Source organism: Falco cherrug, chromosome 7 (genome assembly GCF_023634085.1).
Source record: "Falco cherrug isolate bFalChe1 chromosome 7, bFalChe1.pri, whole genome shotgun sequence".
In the NCBI taxonomy this organism is placed as follows: domain Eukaryota; kingdom Metazoa; phylum Chordata; class Aves; order Falconiformes; family Falconidae; genus Falco; species Falco cherrug.
Window position 1 is genome coordinate 37,023,234 of NC_073703.1, and position 13,061 is coordinate 37,036,294.

The 13,061-nt window shown below is 40.7% G+C and overlaps 1 protein-coding gene across 1 annotated transcript in view; it reads right to left on the reverse strand.

The window, feature by feature from the left end:
* Positions 1–13,061, reverse strand: part of DYNC1H1 (dynein cytoplasmic 1 heavy chain 1) — a 46,091-nt gene that overhangs the window by 15,900 nt on the left and 17,130 nt on the right. The window contains exons 27-52 of the mRNA XM_055715221.1: positions 12,566–12,848; positions 12,193–12,293; positions 10,502–10,661; positions 9,967–10,210; positions 9,602–9,785; positions 8,913–9,125; positions 8,494–8,732; positions 8,229–8,385; positions 7,604–7,831; positions 7,072–7,302; positions 6,803–6,943; positions 6,314–6,547; positions 5,525–5,731; positions 5,312–5,433; positions 4,765–4,930; positions 4,376–4,539; positions 3,960–4,089; positions 3,049–3,182; positions 2,669–2,783; positions 2,382–2,543; positions 2,091–2,305; positions 1,800–2,004; positions 1,487–1,660; positions 1,267–1,386; positions 980–1,100; positions 167–362 (exon numbers count right to left, since the gene is read on the reverse strand). Coding sequence (XP_055571196.1) covers positions 167–362; positions 980–1,100; positions 1,267–1,386; positions 1,487–1,660; positions 1,800–2,004; positions 2,091–2,305; positions 2,382–2,543; positions 2,669–2,783; positions 3,049–3,182; positions 3,960–4,089; positions 4,376–4,539; positions 4,765–4,930; positions 5,312–5,433; positions 5,525–5,731; positions 6,314–6,547; positions 6,803–6,943; positions 7,072–7,302; positions 7,604–7,831; positions 8,229–8,385; positions 8,494–8,732; positions 8,913–9,125; positions 9,602–9,785; positions 9,967–10,210; positions 10,502–10,661; positions 12,193–12,293; positions 12,566–12,848 — 4,646 coding nt within the window. The remainder of the gene's footprint in view (positions 1–166; positions 363–979; positions 1,101–1,266; positions 1,387–1,486; positions 1,661–1,799; positions 2,005–2,090; positions 2,306–2,381; positions 2,544–2,668; positions 2,784–3,048; positions 3,183–3,959; positions 4,090–4,375; positions 4,540–4,764; positions 4,931–5,311; positions 5,434–5,524; positions 5,732–6,313; positions 6,548–6,802; positions 6,944–7,071; positions 7,303–7,603; positions 7,832–8,228; positions 8,386–8,493; positions 8,733–8,912; positions 9,126–9,601; positions 9,786–9,966; positions 10,211–10,501; positions 10,662–12,192; positions 12,294–12,565; positions 12,849–13,061) is intronic.

Consider the following 13,061-nt stretch of genomic DNA (forward strand, 5'->3'; position numbering starts at 1 on the left):
TCAGCAGTACATTTCCTGTACCACCTACACATCCACTACATGCAGGAATAATTTAGTCTCAAAGTCAAGTGCTATCAAAGCAATCACACAGAGTAAAGTCCAATTAAGACCATCCATATCTTTGTAAATACTTTAGTCATATAAATAAATTACACTTGCACTTTACCTGATTTCCTCAGCAGAGAAGTTAACAATGGTTGGAATGAAGTTCTCTCTCATGATGATGGAACGTATTTGTTTCCAGTCAGTTGTACTTTCACCTAGTAGTAGGCAGATGGACTCCAGTGCTAGCTTAACTGCTGCAGGTGGATTAGCCATAGAACGGACCTCTACCAGGTGCTGTTTCTTTATTGACTTCACAGCTAGCCAGTGCCAGGAAGATGATGAGCGTTGATTGGGAAGAAAACAAACAGTTAGCAAAGCCCATTAAAGTATCCTGGATTTGTGAAAATGCTTCAAGATTCTCAAAAAGAATCTGAGGTTACTAGAGAAGCGGATACCAGTGGGTAACATTCAAACCACTGCTACACAAGACAGGCTTCTCTCTGTGAACACTCAACTTGCCAGCTGGCCACAGGCAACTTCTGCTGCTGCCTAAAGTGATTCACTTAAAGCAGTAATTCCTCTATCCAGTTTAACAAATGGACAGCTTGATTGTATGCTGTCTGTGCAGCGATAAGGCATCAGTGGTCTCTCTGATTATGACTTTTTATGAATACAAGCTGAATAACTAACTAGAGCTGTTCTGCCAGAAACAAAGCCACAAGCCATAAAAGGAGTATCAAGTATCAGGTCAGTACTACAAACAGCACAAAGGCACAACTCAGGGACCAGGTATTTCCTCAGCACTGTTCAGCTCCACGCTATGCATGCCCCTTCGTTAGACAGTACCAGCTTGGACTACAACAGAAGACATTCTCTCATAGACTTCAGTTTTAGATCCAAGCCCACAGTGTGATCTCTTCAGGTGCTAACATACCATTCTGAGCTTCAATGACAGCAGGCTCCACCTTGTCCAGATCTTCTTTCACACTCATCTGCTTGTCTGCAATGACCTCCTGCTGCTTGTGCAGCTGTTCCTGAATCTCCTGGCTCATGACCTAGAAGGAAATTTCAAACAAAATACTGCTTTTCAGAAGCAGGAACTTCTTCCAGTACTTGTTCTGCAGGCTCTGTTGTTTGGGTTTGTTTTTTTTTTTTTGGGGGGGGGGGGGGGGGGGGGGGGGGAGGAATTTACTATGCACAGAGATTAACAAAGATTTTTACCTTTTTCTTCTCAGCTTCCTGCTGATCTTTCACCATCTTTTTTAACTTGTCGTTGGCTGCTGCGTTCTTCACCTCCAGTTCCTGACTCTTTATTCTTAGGTCACGCCTCAATTCTTCCACCTAAGACAGATTGTAAGATGAGAGAGAGTACTTATATTAGGCATGGAGATCTATTTAACCACTTCAGCCTTATAAAGGGCGAAGTTTTAAAGGTATGTACCTGATCAACGGTTTCTTTGATTTTTCTAAGACCAACATTCAAATGCATTTGCTGTTCCTCCAATTCACTTCGTTTCTCATTGAACAAGTTGGCATAATGATTGATGAAGTCCAAATAGTGGCGAGGTGTGATTGCCATGGTTCTGCCTCCTCGTTTTGCCAGACGAGCATTAGCCTTTAGGGAAGAAGAAGTTGTAGATTATGCATTGTTTTTACATGTACTTGGATACCAAAGATCATAGTTTTTAGGAAACTGGTGCACGATGCTGTGACCTAGAGATCAATGTAAGTTAAGCAGTGTAATAGCAACATACCTGATGAAGAGTCTGATGAACGAACACACAACTATTAACAATAGCTTCCCTGTGTGACGGTGGTTGTGGTAGCTTATCATACACAACTGGCATGTAATCGGGCACAATATAATTTGGTTTCTCAAGATCCATTTTACTTGTGAACTCTTTGCCCACTTGGTACAATGCCTCAGTTGACCAGTCTCCAAACCAGTTCAAAACACATCTGAAATACAAAGCATTTGTCAATGCTTCCCAAAGATTACTGTTTTAACAGTACTTGTAACACGTGCTTGAATATACAGCGATTACCTGTTGAAGAGCGCAGGAGAGGTAGCTGCCCTGTCCTTCAGGCCCTCAGAAGATGGATTCATAGTGAACACAACATGGAGATTGCGAATAACTTGGCTGGTGAACCATTTGTAGAGTTCCTCATGTGAATCTAACATTAAACCTTCTTTCTGTGCTCCTTCTTTACATTGAGTCATGAGGGTAGCATATTCATCTCCTTCAAATAGACCAGGAACCTAATTCAAAACATAGTTTTGTTGTAGCTTATAATTGTAAAAAGGTGCTTAAAGTATTTACTTAAAATCTTCTTACCTCTCCATTGGCTAGGAGAGTGTTCATTCTCTCCAGGAAACCAGAATCCAACACATTTGACTCATCCATTATAAAAGCTATTTTTTCATTTTTACAGCCAGAACGTCTCAATACTGTCCTAAGGTCTTCATCAAAATCTTCACCTGTATATTTTCTGTGAACCTAGTAAGATTTAACATTTGTTATGAACGTTTCAGTTTAGCTTTAATGGGTTTTTTTAGGGGTTGATATTTAACAAGTGTGAGTTTTGACTAACAGGCTTTTAAAAGGTAAACTAGCACACCAACCTTAATTTGGTAGACACTCAAGCCATTCATCCAGGCAACAAATCTTGAAAGGGTTGTTTTCCCTGCTCCACTGACTCCAATAAGCAGCAAGTGGCCCTGTGGCTGACGGAAGATTCTGGAAAAGAACATAACCAAGTATGTTTGACAAGTGTCAGCAACTTACTGAGGCTCTTCCTTGAACACCTAAACTTTCAAATTGGTACCAAAACTGACACACCTTTCCAGACAGAACCCTGCTAGCTGAAGGCCAGCGGTACATCATCTATGGACAACAATGGGGTCACACTCCATCCTGACTTACCCTGTATTCAGGCTACTCTGTTTTAGAAAAAAGTCTCTAAATACTATTTATACAAGCAGTAACTGAAGTCTGAACTTACCGGTCAATTCTTAACACATGATCCAAGACTTCATTGAACAGAACAAGTGGTACATCAAGTTCTTCTTCATAAAAGACTTTAAGCCTAGCTTTCACATAGTCTCTTAATTCTTCTTGATCCACTGGAATATAATCCTAGAAGAACCAGCATGGAATTTAAGACTAAGGGAATTTTTCTTAGGGATCAGTTTATGAGTAGATGAAAGCAGAACTATTAGAATACTTAAAGTAGCAATCCTCTACAAAAGCTTAAGAATGCTGTACTCAATTTAACTCACACAGGAAGATGTCCACAGCCTAGAGTTCCACAGATTGCAGCATGGGGTTTAAACACTATCTACTGAACCTACCATAGGATGAGTCAGTGACGCCAGTCACAGCCAAATGACAGACTTACATCAGCGGGGGGGGGGGGGGGGGGGGGAGTATTTTAAACAGCCTTTTCTAGCCACTTGCCTTTGGTCATAAAGATGGGTAGCAGGCTACATGGACTTCTGACTTGACCCTGCAGGATTTCTATGGGTTGCCCAGCAGGATCACTTCAGATTGCAAAAAAGAGTCCACCACAAAATGTAGAATACTAGTATTGTTGAAGGGTCAACGCCTTATCCAAGAGATTCCATAAGCAGTAACTGTCAGCAACTTTCTGGGACTGTTACAGTGTTCTTCAGAAATATTATTTAATACTGCCTTTATGTACTGTGGTAGATCTTGCAATGGCATCCCTGGCGTAACAGCTATTAAGTTTGTGGTAGAGTTCACTTCAGATAATCATAGTGAGAACTTCTTGGAGATCAGTTTAACAAAGTGATGAGCACCAATTATCATGTTAATATAGTTATAAGAGCTGCATCACTCAGTTGCTCCCTTAAGTAGTTTGCTTAATTTTTATTTTTTTTTTTAATTATTTACCTTTGACAGCCAGTTGCTGTATAAGATAGGTCTGCTCATGGCTTTTTCTTTGTCAATATTGGGGAAGTGTTTCAGAGCAACCATATCAATGTTCTCATCAGTCCAGCGTCTCTCCTCATCTTCTACAAGTCTGGATAAAGAAACAAGTCAGTAACTACAACCCTCTGAAATGGGAGGATGTAATCACATCACATGGCAGTGCTATGACTAAAGTATGTTTCTGCTTTGCACAGATACTACTCCCAACAGTATCAAGTTAGAGCGAAGGGAAATATTCTCATTTGTATTCCAGCTATTTAACATAATGCACACTTCAGTTTGGTCTTCTAATGAAAGTTGGCAAGGAGTGGGGAAAATTAATTTTGAACCTTTTTTTTAATTTTCTTTTTCCCCTCTCCATCTCACGTTTATTTTACCTGTCTTGGAAGAGACGTAAGGCTTCATGGGCCCAAATCCTGATAAGGCCTTCAACTGGTAAAGTTTCTAGCGGTCTTAATGCTTCAAATATACCTCTCACCCATCGAGTCATTTCACGAGGTGAATAGATGTAGTGTGGCTGGGTGTCTTGAGTGAATCTCTCCTAAAAATTTAAACTTAGTTAGTTACTTAATTCCAAAGTTGCACCGTACTTTTTGCAGGCCTCAGCACTGCAAGATACTACTTTGCTAGCGTCATTCAGTGGCTTTTGCCAGAATGCAAGTTCTTGTATATGTGTCATTTATGTGAAAGTCAAACAATGTCTCTTAAATGATCCAGCATAAAAGGAAGACTTCTAATTAGCTTGGGGTTGTATTTAATAAGTTACCTGAGACATTGTGTAGAACTCTACCATAGCAGCAGTGAGAGGTTCTGCATACGTGCGAAGCGATGGGATCAGCCTTAGCATGGCACGATTGAATGTTCCATATATCTGAGTAAGTGAAGCTGGTCCAGGATAGTCCACATAAACCACAGGAACATGTCGTAAAAATCTGAAAGATTAGCATATTACACAGTACAGAAAGTCAAAATACAGTCTGTATTACTTTCACTATCTTTTGCCAAAATTAAATAACTGCTTGATTCAAAATTATCGGCAGTAACTGCAGCTGGTTTGATTGCTCCTTAGCGACTTGGACTAAAAAGCATTCTGAAGTACCCACAGCATTTCAGACAGGTTATTCAAGAAGTGTAACAGTGAGTCCCCTGGCTGGCTGTCAGGGTAAGAACCAACTAGCAGTTAGTTCAAAAGCAAGGAACACCATTTCAGCACAGCTGGTGTTAAACAAGTGTATTAAGAACAGGTTACACAGTCAATGCTTCAATTTTGACCCCTATTCTGTTGCTGTATAGGAGTTTAGTAGATACATTACCTATGTGAAAGAGGTTTTCTTCCAGGATCAGTAGGTGGATTACATGCGCCAACAAACTGAATTCTCTCCAGCTTCACCCACGTCTGGTCTGATGTACGATAGAAACCTCCATGTTCCACCATCTGGGGGGGGGGAGGGGGGAAGTATCAGTGGGACACTGTATTTCTCTGAAAACAACTGTTACAATATAGTTGATTACAAAGAAAAACAAACCTGTCTAATGAAGGATATGACTCTCTGTGTGCCATACTTATCCATATCTGGCAAGTTGATTTCATCGCAGAATAGCACCAGCCACTTCCCTAACTGCACAGGAGCCAGCACCACTCCATTAGGTGTACGCCTGTACTCACAGTAGTGATCAAAAGTTTTCAAGAGCAGCTCTGGAGTGGTAGCACTAGAAAAGTTGAGTCCAACCACCTTAAAAAGACAACAGTGAAAAGAAATAGCTTAAATATATTGAGGCTTGAAAAGAGCACACATCAAGAGTCTTGAAAACAGGTAAGTTTGGCTTTCCACAGTGTAAGTACATATACCATCTGTATTTCAGGTTACTGTCTGTATACTGTTTGCTGCCAGCTGCAGGTTCTCCATTTACCATGCAGCAGCGCCTCCTGCCCAACCTTGTACTTAGAACATCACAGCTTCACGTTAAGTGTTATTCCACCTAAATACACTGAAAGATGAGAGCTTAAATATTACCACAGATTTTAAAATACTAAGTAGAGGAATCCTCCTGTATTACTGAAGTGGCAAAGGCAAGAAACAGCTTTTAGATTAAGGATCTTGAGACACAAATTTAGATGCTGCTCAATGTAATTTTTTTTTTTTGCTATGTATACACATGACTGACTGAGGTGGAGTATCACTGAATTCTGGCTAGCATATCATTTCCATGCTAAATCAAGACTGCTTTAATCTTTATGGATATTAGAGACTTGTTACTATTCCCTAATTCACACATGCGCACGTGCACACATACACACACACTCTCTTGTGTACCTCCATGTCAGGCAGAGCTCTGAGAGCACTGAAGAGGGTCATGGTCTTTCCAGAACCTGGTGGGCCACACAGTACTAGAGGTTTGTGTTCTGCCAACCAAGTATACAGCAGTGCTTCATGGCGAACCGTATCTAGGGTTGGTACTACAACATCAGGAGCTGCGACTTTGTGTGTTTCAACCTCAATTTGAGGAACCTTGGATTGCCATGGCACCCATTCACCTGTAATGGACACCTAGGAGCACAAAACCAAGATCAATTCAGAACAGGAATACAGCTCAACCTCAGTTAAATTTTTTTTTTAAACCACAGAATAGTTTGTGGCATCAAATTTGATTTGTTTATTTAAACAGGCAGCTTGTTCACCGAACTGTGAAGCTATAGAATTTAAGGTAAGTCTAGCATTTTATTTTCCAGTCTCATCTCCAAAATGTAAAGCAAGCTTCTAAGGACACAAGGGTGCAACTCTTCTAGCATAAGAAAGGTTTACCTCGTAGTCAATTATAGGTATGTTGGGTGCAGTCGGCAGTGGCACAGTGGTGATTCTCCTGATGTATTCTCCCAGCTCTGCTCTCATTTTCAAACGACTGTCTCCAGAAAGAGACCAGAGTATTGCATAGACCAGGTACCTCTGTAAGAAGCAGCGAAAGCAGCTCTTGGTTTTGCGAGTAATGGATCACAACTTAACAATAAATAAAACCCAGCTGGCTGCAGTGACACATCAAACACTGCAGTCACTTAGCAGCATTTTGTATTTACCTGGATGTAACGCTCTAGTTGATCTATCTGCATTGGAAAGTCTGGATGATTGGCATTGTACTGGGCTACGTTGCGGCAAGCTTGATGCAACATGGAGAACAGAGAACCAAGACAGCGCAAGCGGGTGAGATCCATAATATGCTCCAACTTGAAAGCATGTTCAAGTGCTTTAGTTACCAGGCCGTTAGATGTGAAATACGGCTGCATTATTGTTGCAGCATCTCTCTGAATCTGTTGGGGGAGACAAACACTGTTCAAAGCACTTGCTTCTCATTTGATTACCAGGCAGCAGGAAATAAATTTTGTTTAAGGTTTGAAGTGCCTCATATTTTAATATTCTTCTAATCATGGTTATTGGTTATAAAAATGGTTGTAAGGTTCTACAACATGGTTATAAAAGAAAAAAAAATGTAAATAGGTGGTCAGTTTTTCCATGACAGGCTGCCATAGATGTTAAGTACTCCATACTACTTCCGATATGAGCATTCTTACTACATCATTACTACATTACATAATGTAATCTAAGTTATACCTGCAACATTGGGGATGCTGCTTCTTCTCCTTCATCTTCTTTGCCCTTTCGCCTTCGCTGAGCTTCCTCCTCACCTTCATCCAGAGGAATGCTTCTCAGTCTAGCCAGGAAGTTATTGAATATCATGTCTGTACTGAGAACATCCTCACTGAACCAGACCATGCCACACCTTGACACAGTAGCCAAAGTGGCATATTTCAGATCCTGTACCTCAAACATGATGCGCACCTGAAGAGTAGAGATTTAAAATAAAATAGTTTGAAGTAAAATCCCCCCAAACAAAAGCAAAACAAAACAAAAAACTATCCCCCCAAAGCCTTTAAAAATAAATTAACTTGTATTTAGCTTCCGAATAGTGAACAGCAGCATTTAACTATCCTAAGGTAAGTTCATCACTATTAACTGTTACCGCAGACTTTTACATAATCCACAAAGTTTGTCTTACAGGGTCAAAGTATAATGTGAAATGTCTGTTTTCGCAAAAGCTCTTAACTCCAGCAAACCCCTACCTGAGATGAGCATTACTCTACTTGTAATGAGAAAAAGGGACAGCACTAGTATGTTTTAAGGTAAAAGCAACAAATTTATAGGACAGCAAGTAAACATGTAAAAGAAGTAACATTACATTTGGTGGAAGGCTGAGACGTTCTCCATTTGGCAGAGTCAGCAGTTTGTTGTCATCCAAAACAGAGTTCAAGTTCTCAACCCATTCAGGGTCTACATCACCATCAAAGATTATCCACTGACGTTTTTGCAGTTCACCTCTCACATTGTCTATGATTCTATTAAAGAAAATATTTATTTCAGTGGAGAACAAAGACTTGGTAAGGCCAAATTATTAATGGCACTAATGTACTGTCTACTTCTCATTTGCACTATTTAAGACTCACTTTCTCAGGACATGCGTAAACAGGCCATCTGTCCATTCTCTGGTGTTTGGATCCAAAGTACCATAAAGGTGATCTTTGCTGATTGCTTTTGGATCTATAATATGAGCAACACCTTCCACACCCTCCAGCCGTTCAAGGGCTTTCAGAAGTACTCTCCAAGCCATACTCTTTCCACTTCCAGAGGGACCAACCATCATCAATCCATGATTTATCTGTGTAATCTGATACAGCTGAAGAACCTGTCACAGAAGAAATGATGTACCAATTAAGTCTTAACTTCAGCAGTCAATTTAAGCTTCTATGTGGTGCTCACTTCAGAGAAAGAAAAGAGGAAAAAGCTTTCTACCCTTTCATAACAAAAAAGGAAGTTTAGTCTTATGCATGAACTTCAATTCCACATTTTCAGTTTTATATTTTACCTTTTCAACCCACATGCCACCAACTTCTTCTCCATCACCATAGGTAAGGTACATTTCCTGACACACTTTCTTAAGCTCCTCTCGCAAGGCTGTCATCTCCCCACGATGATACTGTACTCCAGGGAATACATCAGAAAGGAGACTGAACAGCAATGGAATGTCTTCTGCAACCAGTTTTGGTACCATAGTTTCACACACGCTTTGGATCAGGATCTGCAGAGAAAGTCACGTTTTGGTTAAGCTTTTTTTCTTAAGTTTGCTTTACTGACCGCATCTGACACGGAATACTTCAGTAAATACTGAGAAAGCACAAGACCAGGGTGGTCTTGGTATAAAGAATCATTAGTGGGGTTTCAACTTCGAAACCACACAATGATCTCCTATTGATTTTCAGTTTATACAACTGTAGTTTCTTACGTCTCTTCACCACACTTTGAGTATTAAATGCCGAGGAACTGAGCAGCAAATGAGCGTTATGAATGTACTACTTCATAAGAACAAGTCTTTCACTATGATTCAGGACTCCTAAGACATGCTCAACTTGGTGCTTCTAAGGTACCAAATTCCTACCTTTTGTAACATTACCATTTAGTGGGAAGCCATGCAAGCAAAGTAAACACTGTAGGGTCATTTGCTTTGTTTAGTATGCATCCTGTACTTTACCACAGCAGAGTTCACAAACACATTACCTCTTGTTCTGGTAAGTTCTCAGCAATTTCTCCCTCATCAACAACTTCACCACGCTCTTCTTTCTCCCGCTTTATCTTCTGAATCCTCTCCCTCTTCACATTACCTGCACTAACCAGCACACTTTTCAGTGCTCTCAAGCCAAAGTCATAGTGACTTTGGGAGGACAGCTGTTCATCACAAAGCCTAAGAAGCAAAAGAGACAAAACACAATTTGATTCTCTATAGGGACCAACACAACACTCAGTAAATGCCACTATTTACTTGAAATGATTGCTGCACAACATGCTTAGTGAGTTGCACAGAGCATTACAGCTTTGAACAATAAGCTCTATTTTTACTGACTGGAGCCAAACTTGTTACTCACTTGAAGAATGGTACTATCTTATTGGCAAGCACTTCAGCTGTACGGAAACCTTGGGAGTACAACATGACCTGGGCAATCAACTGACGGTCTGGTTTTGTCATTGCCAAGCTACGGAACAATTTCTTCAAATTGTCAGGCAGATTTGATCTGCCTGCATAGCCAGGATTCATGGTGATGAAGATAGCCATGTCAGGGCTCACTTTGACTTGTTTGTTCAGCAGCTCACAAGTAATAGGTGTTGCAGCTGAAAAAGAGAATGCATTTAGTTACAACTGAGCCAGCAATCAATCGCCCTGAGAACAGAAGGCATACTTTCTTCTGTTTTAGTCTCCTACAGCAACGGACAACAGACCCTCTAGTACTGCAACTCACTCATACATATTTCTACTAGCTGAAAGTCACTTCAAGGTTTTACATTTTGATAGAAAATGGCTTCTTCCTTGTATTGTTTGGGAGAAATATAACTGAGCAACAAAACAGCATGAAGGACATTAGAGATGCTGTACAACACTATTAGGAACAAACAGTTACATACTCTTGTCATAGTTGGGGTTGGAATGCTCTCGCAAGGCTTCCTGGATGCACTGAACTTGCTGTGACACAGCAGAGAGCATACGCTCCTCCAGTCTGTTGAACTCATCAAAGCAGCCCCACGCACCTACTTGGCAAAGTCCCACAAAGATGCGTCCCATTGCCTGCACACACAGGGGGAAAATTCACTGAAGCTACATGATCATTCTTGCCTGTGCATAGGCAAAGACAGCAGAACGGAGCACTTCATACAATGCATTCAAAGCAGGAAGGAGCTACATTTACATGCAGGTTACCACCTTTATAGTACTGTAAGAGTTATAAAAGGGTTCTAACTGACTTTCAGATGTTCACTGCTTCACAGAATCACAAAATCACAAAAATGATCACAGCTTCCTATTACTACATACTGTACTGCCATGTATTCACAAAACAGTCAAGGTAAGTCCACTGCATGATGTTTTGTTTGCTGATACTATTAATACCAAGTGCAGTTCTAGTCCTTCATCACAAGGAGGATACTAGGATCACAAAACATTTCAGAAGAACAAATTGGATGGCCACAGTATGATGAGGCTTCCACCAGAAGGAACAACCTTTAAGGTAGGATTCTGCAAAGGCGACATGAAGAAACGTGATGGAGGCCTAAAAGCCACTGGTTTAGGATAAATAGGAATCAACTGTTCACTGTCTTTTCCACTACAAGAAGTAAGGAGTCGTTAAAAAAGACAAAAGAAGATGCTCCTTCATAAAATGCATAGTAATGCAGCAGAACTCTTTGGTAAAGAATGCTATAGAAGCAAGTGTGCATATGGATTTAAGGGGAAAAATGAGTACCCAGAGGAAGATTCACTGGAACACGAACAGAGTAACCCATTTCAGCTTGGAATCTCTTGATCCTCACAACTATCAGAGGCAGGAAGGGGACTGGGGGCAAGGAAGGAGTATCATACACCATCTGCAACCTTACTACTCCCTAGCTATTTTCTTACTGGTCACCACTACAGGCTTTGGCCTTAGGGCTGATCAAATGGACTCCTGGTCTGACTGAAATACAGCTGTACAGAAAAAAACCCAAAACAATGGGCAACCTGGCAGAGTCCATTAAGTATCATGATTCCTTGTCCAGGTTTTACATTATTTTTTATATATACACCTGACTTAGGTTTTTATTTTGACATGTTTGCTGTGTTAAGAGTTTACAGAAGCATTTCATCTGGTTCTCAGTTTGAAGATGCCATTAATTTTGAAATATCTGGGTAAGCTTTCTTAGTTTAGAAGAATCTTTCACATGCTGAGGCAAACTCCAGTTCTGTCGCAAAGGATAATTTGTGTTAGTCTCACACTCTCATTTGTTCTCCAGTAAATCAGTACTATCAATGCAAACTGAGCAGTTTAAGTTCCTTTCCTAAGTCAGACAGTCTTAAGCCCCTGCCCTGCACTTCCTTTCCCTCCGTTTGCTGCTATAGAATTACCTGTTCTAAAAAAACAGAACCCCTCCCCCCCCAGTGCTCTTCCACACTTTTGCTTTAGGCATTTTTGGCTACAGAGTGTTTATATGACCTATAGATACTGGCTCAGTTAAGACTTACAGACAGTCATCTTGACCATAAACACTGCTGGTTGTCTCAGAGTTCTGAAGAGATTCCTATTGCTTGTTAGTAAGGACTAAATTTTTTAACTCAAACAGCTTACCTGGAAGTCAAATGTTTCATCGCAGTTGAAAACCAACACAAAGCGACCAAGCTGATGTCCAAGAGCCTTAACAGATTCCGTTTTACCAGTACCAGCAGGACCTATTTTTGAAGTGAGACAGACACGCTTCAGTATTTACCATCTGAGGAGGTACCACTGCCTACTCATGTAACCTGCCAGCATGATGATTCTGATGGTCCCCAACAAGAGGGTTCAGTGAAACCTAAAACTGTCTTAACTTCCCCCAGAAGGCTGTTTTGTTCTTCAGTATCTTAGCTGTAAGTGTTCTGCCTGTTTACATATAAAGCTGTTCTAATATGTAAGAGTTTATACACTTGTCTCAAGTTTTTACTGTACTACAGTACAAACTTACCAAATGGTGATCCTCCAAGTCTTGCCTCCAGGGCTTGTGTCATTGTCAGGTAACAGCGGTCAGTAAGAGGAGTCTGTACTAGCTTATCTTGAACACCTAGGTACTCAAAACCATAGTTGAATTTGGCATTTGCCATCTGAATGGAGAGCTGTTGCAACACATCTGTCTGTTTTGGGTCAAAGTAGAACCGCATTTGGCTGAGCCACTCAAAGGATTTGGAGTTGTCGATCTTGCTTTTGATCAGTGATCTTGTAACATCTCTCTGGTGCACCAACTCAGTGATCTGGAGAACAAAGTAACTCTTTTGACCCCAGCAATACAAGCCACTGCTAAGCCACTGCTAATAAAACTAGGAATCCTACAGCTTCCCAGATTATCACTGTGAACTGCTACCACTTCAAAATCATGACCTACCAACAGTCTCTGCCTTAAAAACTGTTGCTACAGAAACAAAATGAACAATGTTGACTGCTCTTGTTAAGGACTTCCCTAGCTT